Consider the following 23,455-nt stretch of genomic DNA (forward strand, 5'->3'; position numbering starts at 1 on the left):
ATCTATCCCAGACAGACCACAGACAAACGGAACAAGGCTGACTTACACAGGGATTGATGGCAGGGAAGGACAGGCAGTCGATAGCACAAGGTGCACCTTGGCTCAGGGACAGGATATAGCACGGTCCAGTCCAGAGATGCGGGGAGGTGTCACAGCGCTCGGATGGTGGCGTCCTTCTCTCTCCAAGCTGAGCGCGCATCTGACGTCACCTCCCTCTTCCTGCGCATGCTCAGCGGGGAGTCACACGCCCTCGGCTGGTTGGCTCCACCCCAGATGGGACCGGTCCACCGCTTCTATTGGGTGCGGGGGTTACCGGGTTCCGCCCTTGACGAGGAGCTGACAGCGAGCCCCTACTTGGTAACCCCGTCGAGCACATGTTCGATGGCGGCTCGTTGGAAAGGCCTGGTGCCCTCCCAACACCCCGTACCAACCAAGCCGGAGTGAGGACGCGCACTCCCCGCGCCGCCGCCGTTGTTGTTGTTGTTGTTGTTGCTGAACCATGAGGAAGAGCTGCGGGGAGGTATTGGGAGGTCCTAAACTTCCTAACGGTGCCATACAATCACATTCTGGTGCAACGAAGAGTCAGAATTAATGGAAACGAGTCCTTAACTGACATAGACTAAGAATAACTAGCAAGATGTCCTATAGTTGTCTTACGTGAGATGCGGTGAACCTGGGTGCGACATTTAATGGGGGAAATAGGGGAAGGTCGGGTCTACAGAGTGTTGTTTACAGAAAATGGGACTAGGGAATGGGGGATTGGGGATAGTTGGGAAGTATTGAGGAAATAGGGGAATATTTACAAGCGGATATGGATGGATGTAAATCCCATATCCGCAACAATATATATATATTATATATATATATATATATATATATATATATATATACGTATATATATATATATATAAAACACAGTTTGTGTGTGTGTGTGTGTGTGTGTGTGTGTGTGTGTGTGTGTGTGTGTGTGTGTGTGTGTGTATGTGTGTGTGTAATGTTACCGATAGACTCTGAAACGGAGAGGCTCACGTGCTTGATATTTGGCATAGACAAGGCCATTGAGCCTGGGATGAACATGGCCGAGACAATATTTGACGAGATCCATATTTTTTATTCATATTTACCTCAGCGCATTTCAGCGAAGTACCCGCTAATCTCAGCCAGTGCGAGCAGCTCGCTGATTCGCTCAGAGCGATCACGTGATGTTCCATCCCGTCACACGTTTGCACGTAATTCAGGATGAAAAGCCATTGTGTTTTTTCACCTTTATGCGACCGTGTTTTGTGTCGATTTTGTGCGATATGAATAAAATTTTAATACATATTTCGTGTTTGCGAATTCGAATACGAAGGATTTCCCCTTTCGATTTCGAATACGAATCGAATACGAGCTTGAGTCGAGAGGGCGAATGTACGGGTTGGGAATGTGCGGGTCTCCCTTCCCCCGCCCGGCAACGCCGGTACTGGAGGACGTGGGTCACAGGATCGGTGAGTCTCCCAAATCCGCTTCGTGCTCTTTCGAAGATGCAGGACGATGTCGCGATTGTTGTGCTGCTCTCCGACCATGAGAACTGCAACGTCATTGTTGACTGGCCCTCCCCCTCACACCTCCCCCGTCCGTCCTCCTCCTCCCTTCCCCCCTCCGTCCTCCCCCTCCCTCCCCCCTCCACCCTACCCCTTCTCTCCTCTCCTCTCCCCTCCCCCTCCCCCTCCCCCTCCCTTTCCCCCCTCCCCCTCCCTCTCGCTCTCTCCCCTCCCCCTCCCTCCTCCCCCTCCCTCCTCCCCCTCGCTCTCCCCCCTCCCCCTCCCTCCTCCCCCTCGCTCTCCCCCCTCCCCCTCCCTCCTCCCCCTCGCTCTCCCCCCCTCCCCCTCCCTCCTCCCCCTCCCTCCCCTCCCTCCCCCTCCCCTCCTCCTCCCCCCTGCCCCCCTCCCTCCTCCCTCCCCCCACCCCCCTCTCGCCTCACCCTCCCATCCCTCACCCTCCCCTCCCCCCTCCCCCTCCCCCTCGCCCCTAATATCTGCGTTGTATAAAGAAATGAGCTTAGGTCCTTTTCATCTTCGCGCCACCACCCAATTACATCAGTGGGCATAATCGATCCCGCGCCCCATTTGGCATCCCTCAAGTTTGTTACGCTTTGGCTACCCGCAATTTGTAACGCTTTGGCTGCCAGCAGCGTTCGCTGCCCTTTGTTGGCTCGAAACTAGCTAACCTTTGTTGGCTCGAAACTAGCTAACTTCACGCTGTCGAAACCAAAGCTTTCAGAATTATTGGAATCTCCCGCGATGAAGCTATCTCTCCCTCAAGATATTGCCCCATTTGGCATCCCTCAAGTTTGTTACGCTTTGGCTACCCGCAATTTGTTACGCTTTGGCTGCCAGCAGCGTTCGCTGCCCTTTGTTGGCTCGAAACTAGCTAACCTTTGTTGGCTCGAAACTAGCTAACTTCATGCTGTCGAAACCAAAGCTTTCAGAATTATTGGAATCTCCCGCGATAAAGCTATCTCTGAGGGCCTTTCACTCACTCACCGCAGGCAGGTAGGTGGTCTTTCTGTCTTCTACCGACTCCTCTCCGGCCTTGCACCCCCAGCTCTCTCTGTGCTCTGTCCCCCAAATATTCCTACAGGTCGCACAAGATCTGCCAGCAACCCTCTGATGGTTAAACTGCCGAAATCTCGGCTCTCTGCTCACCTTCACTCTTTCATTCCTCTTTTCTCCCGCCTCTGGAACAAACTCCCTCACTCCCTTCAATCCCACTCGTCCCTCCAGGTCTTTAAAACAGCTGTTCACCACCATCTCTTATCTTCCCCCATCCAAAACCTTGATCTTTTCTACCCCCGCTAATTCACCCCAGATCCACCTTGTTTGAAATTCCAACTTCTTTCCTGGAAGTCCTGGCAGTGTCCATATGTTTTATACCTCTCCCACCCCCCCCCCCCTTCCCATGCCCCCACCCAATGCCCTCTCCCTCTCACAGATCTCTCGATGTCTCCATGTCTCTCGGTCCCTGCTCTCAAAATAATGTTGTGTTTGTGTCCTTCCTCCTCTCTCCCCATCTTGTCTACCGCTCCCGATGTTATATGTTTTATGTCGGTTTGTTTTTCTGTGTGATTAATGTTCGCTCTTTCACGAGCCTCGATCTTGTATACAAAAAAAAAAAGAAAAAAAAGTGACACGAGGTAGGCCTGAAAAAAGGGAGGAGCGCAGGGTCAGGGTGTGGCGGCATGAAGCAGCACATCAGAGTCGGTGACGGTAAGGAGCAACAGTCAACCAGGGCTCGGAGGGCATGGCGTGATAGGGCTTGGTAAGGGTGCGTCTAGCAACTGCTGGAAGGTTCGCTGGGCAAGGCTATATAAGTCTTCGCCCAAAGCCCTTGAACAGGACTGAGAGGACTGGCTGGAAAAGGAATTGTTGTACAGCACTGATGAGGATTGGTTGTTGGAGAACTCACGAGGACGCGCGTGCACACGACAGTATCGAGGACTTGTAAGCGCATTGTTCGCGTTTATTGAACTATTACGTACGTGACCGCATCCACAAGTGTAACCGCCAAAGCCAGCCCTACCGTTCGCCCTGTAATAATCCCGTGCACGCCAACGACACGCGGAGAGCTCCTGGCCGCTGTATTCATCTTCTTCGCGGTGCGAGTTGGGGACCGAAGGGAGAGCTGCCCGGACGCCATCCCTGGACCATCAACCTGTTCGTCTGCAACCCCGTGTGAATGTGTCTGAGTGTGAATGGGCCCGTTGTCCAGGGGATAAGTATAAGACTGTTTAAGGCTGCACTGTGTCTTCTTCTGCTGAACCATTGTACATTGTGTAAATAAATTCCGTTCTTCCTTTCTTCCAAATTCGACCGTTTCTGTGATTTCCATCATTGGGTAAGCGTGGCACGATTAAGAACCGCTTGGATCGGGTTTAATCATTGATAATGGCTCGGGTCACGGGTTCGCTACCGCTCGGCATATCCACCAACACCTGTGATTCCGGCGGGGCTTATTTCCTCGTTTTTGTGCAGCGCGAGTACTTAGGTATTAGTGATTAGTCCTACGACACTACTTCGCGCTGTCCGGGGAGGACGTCATAGGTCACGGGTCCCGTCGGCTAGTCAAAGACAAGGGGACTAATCCCCCCTTGGTAAGGGGCAAAGGCCGGCGCTGAGATCCGCAACAATTGGTGTCGGGGAGTGGGATTTAGAACCCTACTAAAAAATTTTGGGACGAATTGGCTCCAGATTACGAGCGACCAAAAATTTAGTTTTAACATCCAAATTAAAATCGTGCCATGGATAACCAAGACGGTCGGATACCGGTGGGGGTAAATGAGGAGGATGAGGAGCTAGAATCAACCCAGGACCCCCGGGAAGAATTGGGAGAGATGGAGGATGCAATTGATGAGGGTACAGCAGTAGGGGTAGCAGGGAAAGGAAATGGCGGCGCCTCGCACGTGGCCACGGCAGCCGAGCCCGCTGTGCGACCCGGGAGCAACATTGAATCCTACCTAATTCAACTAATGGAAAAAATGAACAACCAAGAGGATAGAATGAAGGAAATGAAAAACGAAACCCGGGAAATGAAAGAAATGCTGGGCGCCCGACAGAATGAAATGAATAAATTAAATGGGAAAATGCACATCCAAGAGAAAAAAATGGACACCCGAAGGGAGTTAATAAATGAGATGGGGAAAGACATAAGGCGCAGGTCGAGCGGGAAAGTCGCATTGGTACGCGACGGGGTAACGCGATGTGAGAAACGCGTGGAGAGCGGGGCAGAGCAGAGCACAGTTAAGTGGACCGGGGTAGAAATCGCGACATGGGGTATGGAAAAGCCGACGGCCGCCGAATTAGAAGAGAAAATTCTAAGCACGCCGGCGGTCGTTGGGCAAGAAAAAGAAATGATAGTGGAAATTGGGGTTGAAGAGACGGGAGAAAGAGTAAATGTATCGTCGGAGGAAAAGATGGAATATGTGCAAAGTCCGTGTTCGCATCGTGATGTCGTGCTGCCTGACCCAAATGGAAGTTTGCAGGTGCGGTTGGAGGAGAAGAGAATCCCGAAGGTGAGTAGGAGTGTGTATGGTGCGAAAATGTTTGGCGTGAAAGTTTTTGGCGTGAAAACATTTTTCGCGCGCTTCGGATCGCGACGTCACCCGGGCGCTCGTGGAAGGACCGTGGGGAGGTGTACGAAAGCAAATGGCGCGCGTGTGCGAACGGCGCCGGAGCGCGAGTGTAAGACGGAGTGTATGTGGGAAGAGTGTGTTGAAGAAGAGTGTGAAACGGAGTGTGCGATGGCCAAAGAGAGTGTGCGGGGGTGCACACCAGAGCACGTGATTGGGTGTGCAGCAAAAAAGTGCACACCCATGGTTGTTACGGAGTATGTAACGGGAGAGTGTACATGAGGGTGTGTGATGGCCAAGTGTGTTACAGAGTGTGTGACGGAGGAGTGTGTGATAATGGAGTGTGTGAGCGGCGTGAGTGCGCCTGAGTGGTGTGCACCTGAGTGTGCACGAGAAGAGAATGCACGAGAGCGTGCGGTAACAGAGTGCAGGGGGTGTATGAGAGGCGCTGGGACGCCTTGGTGTGGAATGAGTATGGGAAGGGTCGCGTGGTGTGAGAATGTGATTCGGGCATCGATGCAGACCGGGTTAGCGTTTAGGCCGACGTATAGCCGACGCGAGCTCTCGGGGCGTGGTGCGCTTTGTGTGCTGCGGGGACCGGCAGGGATCATTGCCGCGGCGGTCTCGCAAGGAGCGCTGTGCACGATTCGTGCCGGGCCCCGCCCTGTATGGTCGGTGCCGCGTCGTAAAGGCGATCGGCACGGTTCAAGGGGGGGTAGGAGAGGTCGGACCTTCGCCCCCTGGCGGGCACGGTGCTCCGGCCGGGGGAGGTTGGGCCACCGTGCGTGGGGCCGCAAAGCCTCATGTAGGGATGGCACCTGGAACCTTGGCCCAAGTATGCCTCCTCCCCAGAATCGAAAATGCCGGACGGACCCAACCAACAGGAGACCAACCACCCGCATGCATTGCTCGGCTTTTCGAAGCCGAGCTATGACGACGATGTATTACCGCACCGAGAGGCTCAAGTATAGTGGACGAATGGCCGTAGTGTTGGCGAATGGTAGCTTTACCATTCATCTTTGGGGGCACATGAGCTTTAGATTATGGGGTGGCAGCGTAAACTAGCCGAGGGCGGGCTAGGATATTGTTAGGGATTTAGAGAGGACAATAGGAGACATGAGATTTAAGTAGTGACTTTGGTACCGGTAGAGGGGACGTAGTCAGATTAGATGGATGTTAATGACAAGGGAAGTGCTTAGTGTAAGGGAAGACGGGAAAGCATGAGTTTTAGAGGGAAGTAGTTAGTTAGATGATGCTGTGTGTGTGTAAAAGTGTATAAGTGGTGTATTTTTTTTTCGTATACAAGATCGAGGCTCGTGAAAGAGAACATTAATCACACAAAAAGTCAAACCGACACACAAAACACAAAAAACAAGGGGAGCGGCAGACAAGATGGGGAGAGAGGGGGAAGGGCACAACCACAACATTTGAGAGCAGGGACATCGGGAGGACTTGGGGGGAGGTGGGAGAGGTATAAAACATATGAACACTGCAAGGACTCTGGGGTGAATTAGCGGGGTTAGAAAAGATCAAGGTTTTGGATGGGGGAAGATAAGAGATGGTGGTGAACAGCTGTTTTAAAGACCTGGAGGGAGGAGTGGGATTGAAGGGAGTGGGGGAGTTTGTTCCCAGAAGTGGGAGAAAAGGGGGAAAAGGTATTGAGGACAAGTGGAATTGCGTTGAGTGAATGGACTTGCATGGCATGCAAGTGGAAAATGGTTGTGTGGAATGGATGGTGTGGAGTGAGTATTGTGGAATATGTGGAGTGGAGTGCATGGTGTGAAGTAGTGGATGGGGGAAGATGGACCCCTTCACGAATACCCGGGGAGGGTAGTTTAAAAGTAGGTAGAGGGAGTAGGTAAATTGTGGTTGGATATTGAAATCTGTGGTGCTGAAAGTAGCAGAGTACTGCTTGGTTGGTGCATAAGTGAAATGGAATGGCTGGGCGTGTGGCCTGTTAGTAAGAATGATTAAATGGGCACTCCGCCACTGTTAGTCTGTCGGCCAGGTGAGGCCGCATGTAGGCTCTGGGAGCCTGTTAGAGTTCAATGGGGCCCGAGGATCCTATGGAGAGGACCCGGGTAGCCCGATGCCAGAGAGGGCGGTAGTGGGGTGAGAGAGCCAGAGGGCCTTCCCCAGGTTAGGGTGAGGAGCAGGTAAGCTCGGGTGGCGACATATAGTGGCGGAGGTGTGCAGGTGAGCGGACCTTCTGGTGAGCCACAGGACCCAGCCCCGAAATTGTGCGAGGGCACAGGGAGTAGAATCGGGGGAGTGAGACCCCAAATTGGAGAGCGCCACAGTATGTGCAATGGGAATTGGTTTTTAGAACCACATTGTGTAATGATGGCCAATGGATTGGCAGGGAAAGACCCCGGGTAGTGTAAAGTGTGTTAATGTCATTTAGAAGGTAGTTCAGAGAAAATCTCTTCACACCATCCGCATCCACTCACCAAGATGATAAGACTCCACACCATATTTTGGCAGACATTTGGGAATGAAAGACGCATCTCGACGTAGGGGTGACATTGTTTGTTATTCCATCTCTTTCTCCTTAGGAGGGATTGATGATGATTTGGCATTAGGGGAGATATGGGGGACGGGACATAGCGACGGATTTGATAAATGTGTAAATTGTGTAAATACAGGGTAGGGGCAAGGGTAGGTTAGGTGACAGGGGGGGGAACGTACGCTAGGGATGGGCTTTCTCCGCTCGCTCTCCAGCGTCCTTCACCTTGCATTGCCTTGTTTTTAACGTGTACTCTTGTGGCCTTGCCCCGCTGCTTTGCTTGTCCTCCTTCCCCCACTCATGGACTTGTTTCTTTTGGGCCCGGGGGGAATGCGCAGGTGACTGCAGTTGTGTGCCCGCACCTCCGCTGCCTCCGGCCTGCACTGGTACACCACTTATGGACCACACGTTCTGTGGCCTAGCACCACCTTATGGACCCCATGTTCTGGGGCCTGGCACCTCTGCTGGGGACCGGTCATTGCTGCCAGCAGCATCTTGGTTGAGGACCACGGTTTTAAGTGGCACCTATGCCATGCAGGTGGACCACCGGAGTTGGGCCTGCTGGCCATAAATAAAGAGTGGACACGATCGGTGCAATCCGTTTTTATTAAATAGGCAGCAAGTGAGAAGAGCATGATGATCAGAACCAGCGGCCCAGCGGAGAAGACATCACAAGGCACCATTTATTAGTTTTTCTTTGAAATGTGTTTTGTGCTTTTCTCGATGGTGCTTTGCTCGGTATTTTTTATTATTGGTGCATATTGGTGCATGTGGTATGGTGTATCAGTGCAGTGCAGTGTGGTATTTTTCCTCTTCTCAAAAGTTCTGCTTTTGGTTCCCACAAAAGACAGGTCCTGGGTTGCAGCTTTGTAAATAATCAAAATAGTAGTGTGTTTGTAAATAATGCTCCCCACTGGCTAAATGTGTAGTTTTGAAAATAATTCCGAAATTCGGCTTCTTGGCTGCTGCTGGGCTGCTGCTTCTTGCGTCTTCCTGCTTCGTCTTCGGTGTGCCATAATAAAACTTGGAGATCTTCCTTCCTGACACACTGGAATAAATAAAATGCACAAACCGTGTCCGTTCTTTATTTGCAGGGCCATCTTATGGTCCATCTGCGTGACTTTGACGCCACTTAAAACCAGTGGTCCGCAGGGGCAAGATAACGCTTGCAGCAATTGTCTGCTCCAGCAAAGGTCCCAGGCCACAGAACGTGTGGTCCATTAGGTGTACTGGTGCAGCAACAGGTAGCAGAGTGCAGCGGCACAGGTGTGGTAAAGTGCAGCCGCACAGCTCAGTGTTCCTGCACACTCCCCTCAACAAAAATAATGGGTCCATGGGTGGGGAGGAAAGACAAAGCAGAGAGTCAGCGGAGGAAAGGGCGCAAGGGTACACGTCAACACAAGGCAATGCAACACGAGGGGCGCGGGAGAGCAAGCAGAGAAAGCTCGTCCCTAACCATTCGTAACCCCCCATGTCAGCCTACACTACATTTGCCCTTCCCTGTATTTACACTTTACAAATCCGTCTCTACGTCTTGTCTCCCATATCCCCCTCTAAGCCAAATTCGTCATCCAATCCATCCCAAGAAGGAAGAGATGGAATATACACATTGTCTCATCCCGTCGAGATGCGTCTCACCCACTCAAATCATTTGCAAAACCTGGTGTGGAGTTCCATCTCCTTTGGTGAGTGGATGTGGATGGTGCGAAGAGATTACTCATCCTAACTATACTCTAATAACATTAACTCTTTTACACTACCCGGAGTAATGCCCTGCCAATCGGCATCTTTAAACAATGCGGTTGTAAAAACCAATTCCCATTGACCCATCCTGTGGTGCCTTCCAAATTTGGGGTCTCACTCCCCCAATTTTTCACTACTGTGCCTTCGCACAATTTCGGGGCTGGGTCGTGTGGCTCCATTAGCAGGTCCAACTACCACAACAGGTGACATCCAAGGACTTCCCGAGGGCTCAATGATACCTGCATTGAGCATCTTGTCTACCTGTTCATCAGCTTCCTCCCTCTTGCTCCAAGGGAGCCGTCGGGCGGGCTGACGAATAGGCCGGTCCTCACCGGTGTGGATCTGATGTTTCACCAGGCCCGTACGTCCAATATCCTCGGAGAACAAGGAGAAGATATCCAAATGGGATTCAATTAATTTGTGTAAGGCCTCCCTCTGGGTACCTTCCAACTCTACGCTACTTTGATTTACCATCTCGGAAATGGGATCGGGCCAATTCCTACTTCTTTCTGAAGACTCCCTCTGGGGCCGGCTCGGCTGGACATTCTCGTCCCTCACTGCCGCGACTTCATTAACTGGGGTGCAGCCGGCTGTCTTCGTGCCCCTTACTATAGTGCGTTGTTCTGCACTAATATTAATTACCCGGACGGCCACCACCGGCCCGTCCGTTTTTACGAGGGTGCGGCCCACAATTAAACCCGGGACGGCCTGTGCTGCAACCGGTTCGACTAGGCCGCAGGACTCCTGCCATGTTGGGCGAGCTAACCATCGGGTCGGCACGATGGCCTCGGCCCTCGGAGGGATGGTCACGGCCTCAGAAGCCTCCAGCTCCATTCTCTCGGCCGTGCTAACCCCCTCCAATGGTAGCTCCTCTACTCCCACTTGCAGGGTCCCCCGGCACAAATCGATTTTACAACCGCTGGCAGTCAACAAATCCAACCCTATTAAGCATGGGTCGCACACCTCAGCCACCCAAACTTCTATCTCCCTCTTTACCGACCCCAACTTGAGGGTTACAAAACCACGCCCTATGATCGGGGCCATTACCCCGGTAGCCAGCTGCAAAACTATGATTTTCCAGATGCTGGATTTTATCCCAGCCGCCTGCACTCGAATTAAGGATCACAGGGCTGATGATCGTGGCGCTAGCTCCTGTGTCCACTGCGGCGTCTACCTCCACGCCGGCAATTTTGCACCGAATCGTCAGGCTACCTGTTCCAATTTGGCCACAATAAATGACCTGTCGCGTCAATGAGGGCGCTTCACCATCCCCTACTACCGAACACGGCCCTGTATGCTCGGCACCTTCTAGTTTCCCGGGCCCTGGCGGGGGGGTGTCTGGTGTCGGCTAACCTGACCCGTACGGGGCGGAGTTGTTGGTCTCGGCTGCCGGGGTGCGTCCCGGCGCGGAGCTCGATACTCCCACGCACGGTGACCCAGCCGGCTACAATTAAAGCACCTCACCTGGTAAGGTGCTTGCCTCCGGAATTCCAAATTCCCCCCCACCCCCCTGAAAGTCCGAATCGGCGCATTTGTCCGTGGCCTACCGGGGGCCACCTCTGGAGCCGCCTGCCATGGTCCAGGTCCCGCCAGGGGCTGGTTCACCAGCCTCCGGACCATGCTCTCCGGGTCAGGGCCCCTTCGGGGGTGGACCCCTAGGGGGGCCGCCACCCGTTACGGGCCCTACCTGGCGCACCGCCACGACGTGGCGCTCGCTTCCCCGGGCCAGGGGCCTCGCTGCTTCCCAACGGGCCGCAGCGTCAGCCGCCTGGCTCAGGGTCTGCGGGCGCCACATGGCGAGCTGTTGTCGGAGCTCTGGATCCGGGAAGGCCTGGATAAAATGATCCAGCGCCAGGCTTTCCTGGGAACCCGCTGCCATGTCCGCGTGTGCAATCCCGACTGCGCGGCGAATTTCGTAAGCAAGTTCCCCGATGGTCTCCTGGGGCTTGCATTTTCGCACCACGAGCTGAGCTTTAACAAGCTCGCTCTGCTGTTCCACTCCGAATCTGTTAATTAAAGCCGCATGGAGGGCTGGCAGGGTGAAGGCACCCGGTGGTAAAGCTGTCAGCACCTCCGCCGCCGCGCGACGCAATGCCCCCACAAGGTGTACTCCACCTTCGTCCACATTCCAAACATTGCCCCTGCACACATGGTCGAATTGCGCCATGTACGCCCTCAGATCACTCTTACCGTCATAGGACGCGAGTGGAACCTTATGGCCGCCTGAAGGCCGGACCCCGTGCGTCGCTCCTTGCGGGGTTAGCGTGGGTCCGAACCGTCCGGTCCCCAACAGTACACTATTCCCGGGGGGCTCCCGCACGTCCCCCGTCCCTCTCAAGACTACCCCTGTCGGTGTCGATGCTTGGGTTGCCCCTCCGCAACCCGCTACCCACTCCATACCTGCACATCCTGGCTCACCAACACCTTTCACACTCCCCATGGTCGGACATCCTTGCACACACTCTCTTTCCACGCACTCCGGACCAGTCGCACACCTCACCATTGGCCTCTCACGAACGCCCGGGTCTATACCAACCCCCAAGCTCACAGAACCTCCCCTCACACCATATACATTTCCGAACATATTGCCACTCACCTCGGCGCCTCTTCCTCTTCGCTCCTCCTCCGCCACCTGCAAACTCTTTATTTGGTTAGCAAGCACGTCATCACGATGTGAGCACAGACCTTGCACCAATTCCATCACCTCCTCCTTGATTTCCTTCTTAGTTTCCCTTCGTCTCTTTTTAATTTCACTCACCCCTTCTTCCACTTCCTCTAACTTTTGTTTCACCTCCTGTATCTCCCGGTGCGCCCCCACAATTTCTTCTTCTAAGGCCACCTTAGTCATCTCTATGTGCTTCCTAACTTCTCGTTCCCTTGCCCCCAACGTCTCTCCCACCTCGTCCAACCTCTTTGTCAGTCCCTCGTGTACCGTCTGGCATTCTTTCTTCGTCGCTATTAGTTCTTTCTTTATTTCTTTCTGTGTCGCTTTCAGCCCCCCTATCACAGCTGTGTTCTTATCGACTTGCTCCCCTAACTCCTTTTGTCCCACTGTCAGCTGCTCTACTCCTCGCGTCAACTCCTCTATACCCCCTTGTAACCTTGCCGTACTTTTTCTCACCTCTTTCTCCACGTGCTCCTCACCCCGCTTTACCTCGATGCGTACCCCCGCACCCTCTTCGCTCACCCCGCGCCTTATGTCCTCCCCCATCTCTCCCATTTCCTTGGTAGATGCCGCCCTCATCTGTTCCAAATCATTCTTTTGAGCGTCCAATTTGCTTTCCAGCCCGTTTTTGACCTCCTCTATCTGATCCCCCATTCGTTTGATTTCCCAGGTGGATTGATCCCCCATCTCCCTCAATTTGCCTCCCATCTTGTTTTCTAACCCCGTTAACCCATTCTTCACCCCTTCCATTTGGTTCTCCTGGGCGGCCATTCTGTTTTCCAGCCCCGTTAGCCCGTCCTTCATTTCCTTAATTTGGCTTCCCAATTCCCCAATTTGACTTCCCATATCATTTCTCAATTCACCAATTTGACCTCCCAATTGCTCCCCCATTCTGTTTTCCATTCCCTCACTGTTGGCCCTCATTTCTCCCATCTCTTTCCTCAATCCCCAATTTGGCTTCCCAATTGCTCCCCCATTCTATTTTCTAACCCTTTTATTTCCCGAGTGGACTTATCACTTTGGGTGTCCAACTTTGCCATCATTTGAATCATAAAGACTCGCATGTACTCTGGCATCTCGGGCTCGGCTGCCGCAGCCATGTGCGAGGCGCCGTCATTTTGTGCACCTGCAACCCCTGCTACCGCACCTTCTTCTATCTCCTCCTCTATTACTCCCACCTCTTCCCTGGTGTCCTGGGTTGACTCTAACTCCTCATTTCCCCCCACCGGCATCCGATCGCCTTGGGTATCCATGGCACGACTATAATTTGGATGTTAAATAAAAATTTTGGCCGCTCGTAATTTTGACAAAATTTTTCCAGCTAATATAAAAATTTGGTTCGGGCTTCAAATCCCACTCCCAGACACCAATTGTTGCGGATTCGGGGGTCGGCTCTCCCCTTATCAAGGGGGGGGGGTTAGTCCCCTTGTCTTGTAAGCTGGCCGTCCCCCAATCCTGGAAGCTATGACGTCACTTCCGGCCGGTGGTAAGTAGGGTTGTAAGCCCAATTAGTCTTATTACCTAAGTACTAGGATGCGTTCGAGGATCGCGCATAAAGAGTGGGAGGAGACGAGCCGTTGAGACCAGCAGAGGTGATGGGTGCACAGCACAAGAGGGTTGCCTGATGCGAGAGATCGTGCCTTGCCTGAGAGGAAATCCCATCATTACTGAGAGAGCGAGAGGGTCGTGGCGTCGACGCAACCACGTTGGTTCCAGCGGTTGTCGTGTTCGCTTTAAACCACGACGCGAGGTCGGAACGGAACCTCGACGGCTGAACGAGCCGAACCGGCCGTCTTTGCCAGCTGAACGGACCTTCTCCTGCCATTCCTGTCATCATCCCCGTGTGAGTCTGTCTTTGTTCTGTCCTGGGTATAAGTAAGACTGTATAGATAAGGCTGCCCTGTGTTCTTTTTACATCCATCTATCCTTGTACAGCTTTGATCTTTCTTTTCCTCTGGTGGTTGTTACAATAAATGTGTGCTTTTTCTCCAAGCTTTGGTTTCGTCTTCCCTCCAGTTGCTTTAGTCTTTTCTTTCCATTGGTTTACGTGGCACGATTTAAACCGCTATAATCGGGTTAGTAATTGTTAACGGCCTGGGTCGTGACCCGCTTCGCTCGGCGTGTCCATTACCGTCGCGACTCGGGCGGGGCTGTCTCCTCGCTGGTTGGGAGGTCACGGTAAGCAGGTATTCGGGGGGTCTTTTTTGGGGGTCTCTGGCCCGATTACCCTGGTCGTGGCTGACCACCAGTGACGTCACAGACCCCCAGGCTCGGCGACGGCCAGTATAACGGACAAGGGGTTAACCCCCCCTTGCTAACGGGAGAGCCGTCGTCCCAGATATGTAACAAATGAGTTAAAGTTATAAAGTTAAATGAGTTAAAGGGTCCCCCTAAAAGGGGACCAAAAAAACAACAACAACCACGGTTCCTGAAAAAGGCCAACCCCCGCTTTGCGGGGAAAAATGGCCTCTAAAGGTGGTTTTTTTTACCTAAGTACTACCACCGGCCGTAAGCGAGGAGATAACTCCCACCCGAGCCGCAGCGTTAATGGATATGCCGAGCAAAGCGAGCCGCGACTCGGGCCATTAACAATAAAACTAAACCCGATCCTGAGCGGTTCCTATCGTGCCACAGGTACTCAATTGAAAGAAAGGACGCAAACGATCGAATAAGAGAAAACCCAGAAAATAAGAAGAACAAAGAGTGGGTTTGTTAATTATGTACAAAAACCCAAAAGAAGAAATGAAAGGAATATACAAGAGCAAAAGGACACAGGGCAAGCTTATCTAAACAGTCTTACTTACAACCCCAGGACAAACAGACAGACTCACACGGGATGGTAGTGGTAGGAGGAGAAGGTCCAAGCAGATGGTTCCAGGCTCCGGGTCCGCGGCGAAGAATGGCAGGCAGCTTTGCGTGTCGTTGGCGCGCGACCGGACCTTATAGATATATCGGGGGACTGGGATGCGGCATACGTAATATGTGTGCCAACTCTCTCTCTCTCTCTCTCTCAATGTTCGTATCAGAGGGCACCCTCGCGCAGTTCCGTGATAGCGCTTTCTCTCTCCTCCTCCTCTCTCTCCTCTCTCCTCACGCAGTCCGCAGTCTCTCTTCTCTCTCTCCTCTCCTTGAAAAGGCACCGCGCCTGCGCTTATATAGTCCGCTTAGAAATCAAGCCGCACACTCTCAAACCACGCCCACCAGTGAGCTCACCTCAGCCCTGATTGGGTAGCGAGGGCTCACCGGCTCCACCCTTGACGGAACGTTGACAGGGCTACACCTCGTTCTTGGCGCTCCGCCCCCTTCTTCTCCAAGCTTGACCGCATGCGTAATGGCGTTTGGAGTGAACGCTGAGGTGGCTGCGGCTGGCAGAGGCGCATAATACAATTTGGAGAGAGAGAGTGCAAAATGAGCGAAATGGGGCCTATCTTATTTGATTAATGCAATGCAGATTCAACTATTGGGAACACAGCCTTAACTAAACACAGACTAAGGAAATAACTGAAAGTCCTATGGTGTCCTACGTGTTGCTTATGGACTAACTATGGGTGCGACCTTATTAAATGATGGGATATTTACAAGAGTTATTATTTACAAGTATTTACAAGTGAGGGGTTCTCAAAACCGCAACAATCTATATAAAATAGTGCTGTGTGCCGATATTGGAACCGGCAATCGGAACAAGCAGATATCGGCTATTTTTCGGTATCTTGCATTATAGACATTTCAAGAAGATGTGCATTAACTTTATTATTTATAAACAGGTCGCAATCGTCGTGTGACGGGGAGAAACATTTGGCTCGGTAATTTGTAAAACATATTAATGTGGCGAATGGCTCGGAAATCAGGTGGTATCGAATTTGTGTTACCGACAAACTCACAATGAGAAACAGCATACCTTTAAAAACTGCACCCGATTCATGTAAAACAACATATTGCTGAAGAAACAGGCGCGAGTTAAAGAAAAACGCTATCACACGTGCTGTACATTCCTGGCAGAGTACATCTTGACGTCATACGTTCCAGGTGTGCATTAAAGGTAAGTGTCTGTTAAATTAATTTTTTCACATTTTAAAGTTGGACTGACAGTATTGTAGCTCTCCTTCCACCTTCTTTACATTCTCTATCTCTCCCGCCAATCTGGCCTCGCTCTCAAACTTTTTCCAGAAACCGATCCTACACCCCCTTACCTGTTCTTGAACAGCCGCCATTTCGTTGCCCATCTCACGTTTGATTTCCCCGCTCATTGCGTCCATTCTAGTGCTCATGATTTGCATTTCCCCTCTGATTCATTCTCTCATCAACTCTCATCAACTCATTCGTTCACAACGCCGCCAAGGCTAACCAACACCCAGCACATTTGCCGAATGACTCAGCATCGAACATTCGTAAGCTGAAGGCAAAAAGACGCATCTCGCCATCTTGCTCTCTCTCTCTCGTTCTGGCTCTCATCTTGAGTGGACGCTGTTTTCTCGGGTGCGCTGGTGAGGAGACGTGTCGGGGCTTTGGGACTTTTGCAATGTGGAAGGAGGAGGTGTTGGTTGACGGTGATGCTCTGCAGAGAGGGAGGGGGTCGCGAGCGAAACCAAGAGGGATTCTGCCTGCTTGCCTCATGCCGGCGGCTGGTTATGAGCGTGACTCCACGCCATTTTGTGCGTTTGCCACGCGGTGGTTTGACGCTACAACCAGCTAGCCTGACCAGCCATTTGGGGGTGCAAAGCTGAGTGCCGGCCGATTACCAAAACATTATTTCTTTTCTTTCAATATCTTTTTCCCTTGTGTGTATACGAGTCTGAGTGGAGATGTCTTAATTAGGAATTTTAGTTTTTACCTTACCTTTCATTGTTATTGGCATTTATTTTCATTAAATCTTTCTTTGTCAAATCTTACTTTTCTTGGGTTGTGGATTTTGCTGTCCCGTCTTTGTGTTTGTGGGTTCGGATCAATCCCCCGCCTGTGTTTCCGATTAGATAAGGCTCGGGCCTTCCTGCGCATGCCAAAGATAATCCCGCCAAGGTTCGGAGTACGCTTCGGAGTTAAAGCTCGTTATGGCCATTCGTCCTCTTGGGGTCTTGAACCCGGGGACACGCCAATATTTTGTGTTAAAGTTGCTTTTCACACGATTAGACAAGCAGGAAACGCTTCATTTTATATCCGCTTCATAGTCAATAACTTAACGAATGAGCACACTTACTTCCTTCCATGTAAGTGCTGCTTCATCGGAATGAACATTACCGCACACTGTATCTCATTGTTCGTTTTAAAATGACAGAATGCTGTTCTGTTCAATGAACCAATTGATTCGAGAAGGGATGTAAAATATATCGATTCACAGCCATTCAATAACATCAATACGTCCATCGTGGCATGGCACCTATCCAGCATAGTATGCACGCGTCATTTGATGTGTGCGAAATGATGTCATTTTATAATCGGAATCGGTAGCATAATTAGCAGATTTTAATTTTTTTTCTCCAATCGGTTATTGGTTATAGTGAAATTTCCTAATCGACACAACACTAATATATATATATATATATATATATATATATATATATATATATATATATATATATATATGTATATTGAATATAGCAAGCGTTTTCTGAATGTAATCAAGACGAGAAACGGGATTGAATGAGGTAGAAGAGTTTTTGCTTTAATGTAAATGAGTATGGTGGTGGCAGCACAAACTGAGAAAGTTGTATTGGTAGAGTCCGGTTTCGATTTGTGGAGTTTGGGAATCATCATAGCTCCTGAGAGCGGTTTCATTGAAATCTGTTAATCTGTTCTCCAGTTAACAAAAAGAGGATTCCTGGGAGAGCTTGCCCTTCATGCGGAGATTACCAGCAACGCAAGTTGCCGTTTGCAGTTTTGCGACGTGTGCCCATTATTTTCCATGACATTTCTATACCCGACGACGTAATAGCGAGTTAAAGGTAAATAATCACGACGTTCTGTGAAGCCTTGCTATCTAATTGGTATGGACGTTATAACAAAACAACGTTAACTGGGACGACGTTAAGCGGGGACACCCTGTACATCTATAATTGCATCATATCAACTGTCTAAACTCGTGTAAAATTATAGGTATTGCCAACGTCGTGTCTGAGTGTAAGTCATATTAGGTGGGATGCCATTGGTTTCCCACAGGAAAATCAGGCTGAATGTTGGAATTGGTATCAATTGGTATTCAGGGTATTGGTATCAATATTTAATAAAGTAATATCTTCATTAATAATGTTGTTGAGTGAGGCATACTGTGTTGCTGTGTTTCCAGGGAGCCAGTGGATGAGATTTTGCGTATTCCTCCTGCAATGCTCAACTGTGCCGGCTGTCAACAACACATTGGTGACCGCTATCTGCTCAAGGCCATTGAAAAGTACTGGCATGAAGACTGCCTGAGTTGTGACCTCTGTGGCTGCCGTCTTGGGGAGGTCGGTCGTCGGCTCTACTACAAACTAGGCCGCAAGTTTTGTCGTCGTGATTACCTTCGGCAAGTCTTTTTTCACTACGGTACCCTCAGCATTACCTTTTGGATTACTATAATTTCAAGTGCCAGGAACAGCCACACTTTTGGAAATTGCCCTTCTATGCTCACTTCCTTGATTCATCCAAACTCCCTCGCCCTTTTAGGATATCTTGGCTGGAGGTTGTAGGAAAATCATTTAAAGGTTGCTCATTGAAACAAGTTCAACTAGAGAGCATGTGAAAATGCAAAGCCCGTCCGCGACCCTTTGTATTCACTCTTCTTCTTCCTCTTCTTCTTCTTCAGCATGCTCAAAATAACTAAACAGTTTTTTTTTAAATACAAAATGAAAATGGATGATTTTATGCAGCCTTGAACTTTGATCTTTTGATCTAAAAAGAAATAATCAACTCCTACCTCTTGATTAGTGAACCAATTCAGTGACCCGATATGCAATTTCCTGAAATTTCAGATCGGGTGAAAATTGGTGATTTTACACAACCTTGACCTTCGACCTTTTGATTTAAAAAACAATCGGCTTGTTGCTTTTGATTGGTGAACCAACTCGGTGACCGAATATGCTAATTCTTAAAATTTCAGGTCAATCACATGAAAATTGATGATTTTATATGATACTGACCTTTGACCTCTTGACCAAATTATTAATTTGTCTTCTCCATATTCTCATAATAAAGCTTTGTTAAAATTTTTGATGCCAAAACTCAAATGGTAAATTGAAATTTCAGGTCAATTGAATGAAAATTAATGATTTTATATGATGCTGACCTTTGACCTCTTGACCAAATTTTTAATTAGACGTCTCCGTATTATCATAATAAAGCTTTGTTAAAATTTTTGATGCCAAAACCAAATGGTAAATTGAACTTTCAGGTCAATTGAATGAAAATTGATGATTTTATGTGATGCTGACCTTTGACCTTTTGACCAAATTATTAATTTGTCTTCTCCATATTCTCATAATAAATTTTTGTTTAAAATTTGATGACAAAACTCAAATGGTAAATTGAAATTTCAGGTCAATTGCATGAAAATTGATGATTTTATGTGATGCTGACCTTTGACCTTTTGACCAAATTATTAATTTGTCTTCTCCATATTCTCATAATAAATTTTTGTTTAAAATTTGATGACAAAACTCAAATGGTAAATTGAAATCTCACGTTAATTGGATGAAAATTGAGGATTTTATGTGATGCTGACCTTTGACCTCTTGACCAAATTATTAATTAGACTTCTCCGTATTATCATAACAAAGCTTTGGTGAAAATTTGATGACAAAACTCAAATGATAAAAAGTTACAGCCCGGTTAGACACACACATTGACAGACAGACAGACAGACAGACAGACACACACACACACACACACACACACACACGCACACACACATGATTGATTGCAATACCCCTTCTCCTGCTGTGCACGGACGGGCTAACTAGAATGCATTATTCTTGCAGGGACTGATGGACACAATGAGTGAACATTTGCAGTGAATTAACACCTTTAGGTGATGAGCAGGTAACATGGCCAATGGCCTGATATACTGCGAGGTAATAATTTAATCCAAATCAAATTGGCCTCGTACATAAAAACGATCCGTCACAAAAACAACGGTTGTTATTCATATGTTTAACAAAACATCCAAACTAGTTCAGCAACACAAAAATCTACATGGGTAAAGTTTCATTTTCCACATCACTGGAGAATGAAGAAAAAGGCAGAAGGTTAAACCCGACGCTTTCAATCCTACCTTTCCCTCTGGGGGTTCAAGGTGGCACTACAGGTGCTTCCACCTTTATCCCAATTCAATATGTTCTTCCTTAAATATATTATATTCCTCACTTCTCCTCCTCTATTTGCAAGTTGCAACGTTTCATTCCTTTTTCTCTCTTCTCTCTCTCCGGTTCATTTATCACCTGTTGCGCACGTTGTCCCACTGCACAACTAGCAGTGTGTTACCTCTACCTTCTGTCATCTTGATCTTCCAGCAGCGAAAAGTTTTTATAGAAATAAATAAATATATATGTCACACCATTCATTTTAAAAGAATTGGTAAAATCGGTCTTTGGAGAAGTGAATTCTTGCAGAATTTTTTTTTTCTGGAAGGCTCACTTGGCTGCGCTTGGGTGGGTTTGAGGGTAGAGGAGTAGCGGTTGAAACCCGAATCTTATCCAGCTTCCTCCTGATGACTCCATCTTTGCTCTTTACTTTTTCTGGTTCCTCCTGATGACTCCATCGTTGCTCTTTACTTCTTCTGGTTTCTCCTGATGACTCCATCTTTGATCTTTACTTCTTTTTGGTTCCTTCTGATGACTCCATCTTTGCTCTTTACTTCTTCTGGTTTCTCCTGATGACTCCATCTTTGCTCTTTACTTCTTCTGGTTTCTCCTGATGACTCCATCTTTGATCTTTACTTATTCTGGTTCCTTCTGATGACTCCATCTTTGCTCTTTATTTATTTTTGGTTCCTTCTGATGACTCCATCTTTGCTCTTTACTTCTCCGGTTCCTCCTGCTGACTTCATCTTTGCTCTTTACTTATTCTGGTTCCTTCTGATGACTCCATCTTTGATCTTTACTTCTTCTGGTTTCTCCTGATCACTCCATCTTTGCTCTTTATTTATTTTTGGTTCCTTCTGATGACTCCATCTTTGCTCTTTACTTCTCCGGTTCCTCCTGCTGACTTCATCTTTGCTCTTTACTTATTCTGGTTCCTTCTGATGACTCCATCTTTGCTCTTTACTTCTCCGGTTCCTCCTGATGACTTCATCTTTGTTCTTTACTTATTCTGGTTCCTTCTGATGACTCCATCTTTGCTCTTTACTTCTCCGGTTCCTCCTGATGACTCCATCTTTGCTCTTTACTTTTTTTTGGTTCCTTCTGATGACTCCATCTTTGCTCTTTACTTCTTCTGGTTCCTCCTGATGACTCCATCTTTGCTCTTTACTTCTTCTGGTTCCTCCTGATGACTCCATCTTTGCTCTTTACTTCTTCTGGTTCCTCCTGATGACTCCATCTTTGCTCTTTACTTCTTCTGGTTCCTCCTGATGACTCCATCTTTGCTCTTTACTTCTTCTGGTTCCTCCTGATGACTCCATCTTTGCTCTTTACTTCTTTTTGGTTCCTTCTGATGACTCCAATGCACTATTTGGTTTTCTGTTTCATTATTATGAGGTAAAAATAATGAGAATGATCTTTCTCAATTCTACCTCTGACTTTCACCACACATGCTGAGACTCTGCCCACGTTTACCTTGCCATCAAATGACAAGTGTAAAGTCATGATTTTATTCAACACTTCTGTTCCTTAAGCATACAATTGCATGACCAAGATTCATCCAAAAATAGAATAATAATTTTATAACTGGGCAACACTGATATTCAGATTCAGCATCCACAATTACATACGGAACCAAATTTGCAGGTGGTGCCAAAAGGTGACCCACAGAAGGGTCAGGCATCCTATGGTCAGATCCCACAGTCTATTGGATGCCGGTTTGTCAATGATGATAGTCCGTGGGCTGAGTAGGGTTTACATGCACCGCCCCCACAACTTAACCTCCCGGGTATGTCCATGTACCCCCCACCCTAGGGGTTAGGAAAAACCATGTTAACAGAAAAAAAACTCATTCCCAAGGTACCTCCCACGCATATTTTGATGTTACCCCCTTGTGTCAGTGATTTCCGAAAATTAGGGGTAGGCGAAATTCAAATGGCCATAACTTTTTACCTAGTCATCCTATGGTTGCATATGACCCCTCAAAATGTTTGTCCCGGGACATTCTTTACAATGATATGTGTTATATGCAAATGAGGTCACCAGAGGTCAAACTATGAGGGAATGAGTTTTTTTCTGTTAACATGGTTTTTCCTAACCCCTAGGGTGGGGGGTACATGGACATACCCGGGAAGTTAAGTTGTGAGGGGGGGGGGGGTGCATGTAAACCCTACTCAGCCCACGGACTATGAGGAAATGACTTAAACAACCCAGATGTGTCTGAAGGAGAAGTCTTAAAACTTCAGTTTCACAGGTGTAGAAATTCTGAAGGACAAATGGAGCAAGAACATTGAAATCAAGGGACATTAGAGTGAAAAGCAGTTGGCGTGTCTTTCACTCTTACGAGTTTCTTGTTCCAAGACCATTTTAAATTGCCACTCTTATTGAACCAAAGTGGAAGATTGAATTAATGAGCATTTTATGTTTGTAACATTAAGAAGTGTTGAAAAGAGTTTTCTGTTGGCTCCTCCTCGTAGGCTATTTGGCCAAGATGGCTGCTGCGCAGCTTGCGACAAGAGCATCCGTGCCTTTGAGATGACGATGCGTGTGCGTGACAAGGTTTACCATCTCGAGTGCTTCAAATGTGCTGCCTGCCAAAAGCACTTCTGTGTCGGTGATCGATACAGATTGATCAACTCCAGCATTATCTGTGAACAGGACATCTGCGAGTGGAATAAGGTGCATGGGATCATGTGAGGGCCTCGGAGACAGCAATATGACTTTTAAAGAATTGAGGGTTTGACTTTTTAAAGTTATCATAAAAGAAGATCACTCATCGTTACGATTTGTCGTGTTACGAGACCTGCAGAAATTATTTTGTTTCAGCTTCCAAACGTGAATGAGGGATTCGTCATCAACGAGTCCCACACGCTGCCTTCCTCGTCAATCCATTTTATTATTTATCTCATTTCAAAATCTTGAAAATCAAAATTAAATCGAATATGTCTTTGCAATCTGTGTACAATATTTATTTCCTTTGGTTAAAGCTAATTACTCTGTATAAACCCTCCTTCCACTAACCAGGTATTGCATTTGTACAATTCGTCACAAGTATCAAACCCATTAATTTACAGCCAGTCAACAGCTCAATTGTGACATCAATCATTATTTATAATGTTTGTGATTTTTTTATTTTAAATGAACCTGAAAATAAAAAACTGTTGTGCCAA

General features: G+C 48.6%; 1 protein-coding gene across 3 annotated transcripts in view; it reads left to right on the top strand.

The window, feature by feature from the left end:
* Nucleotides 1-23,455, top strand: part of LMO2 (LIM domain only 2) — a 47,112-nt gene extending 23,657 nt beyond the window's left edge. For all 3 annotated transcript variants that reach the window (XM_068125422.2, XM_068125423.2, XM_078783883.1), the window contains exons 2-3: nucleotides 18,302-18,517; nucleotides 22,763-23,455. In XM_068125422.2, the coding sequence (XP_067981523.1) occupies nucleotides 18,302-18,517; nucleotides 22,763-22,982 (436 nt within the window). In that variant the 3' untranslated portion in view covers nucleotides 22,983-23,455. The remainder of the gene's footprint in view (nucleotides 1-18,301; nucleotides 18,518-22,762) is intronic.

Source organism: Myxine glutinosa, chromosome 8 (assembly GCF_964187855.1).
Source record: "Myxine glutinosa chromosome 8, kmMyxGlut1.1, whole genome shotgun sequence".
NCBI classification, from domain to species: domain Eukaryota; kingdom Metazoa; phylum Chordata; class Myxini; order Myxiniformes; family Myxinidae; genus Myxine; species Myxine glutinosa.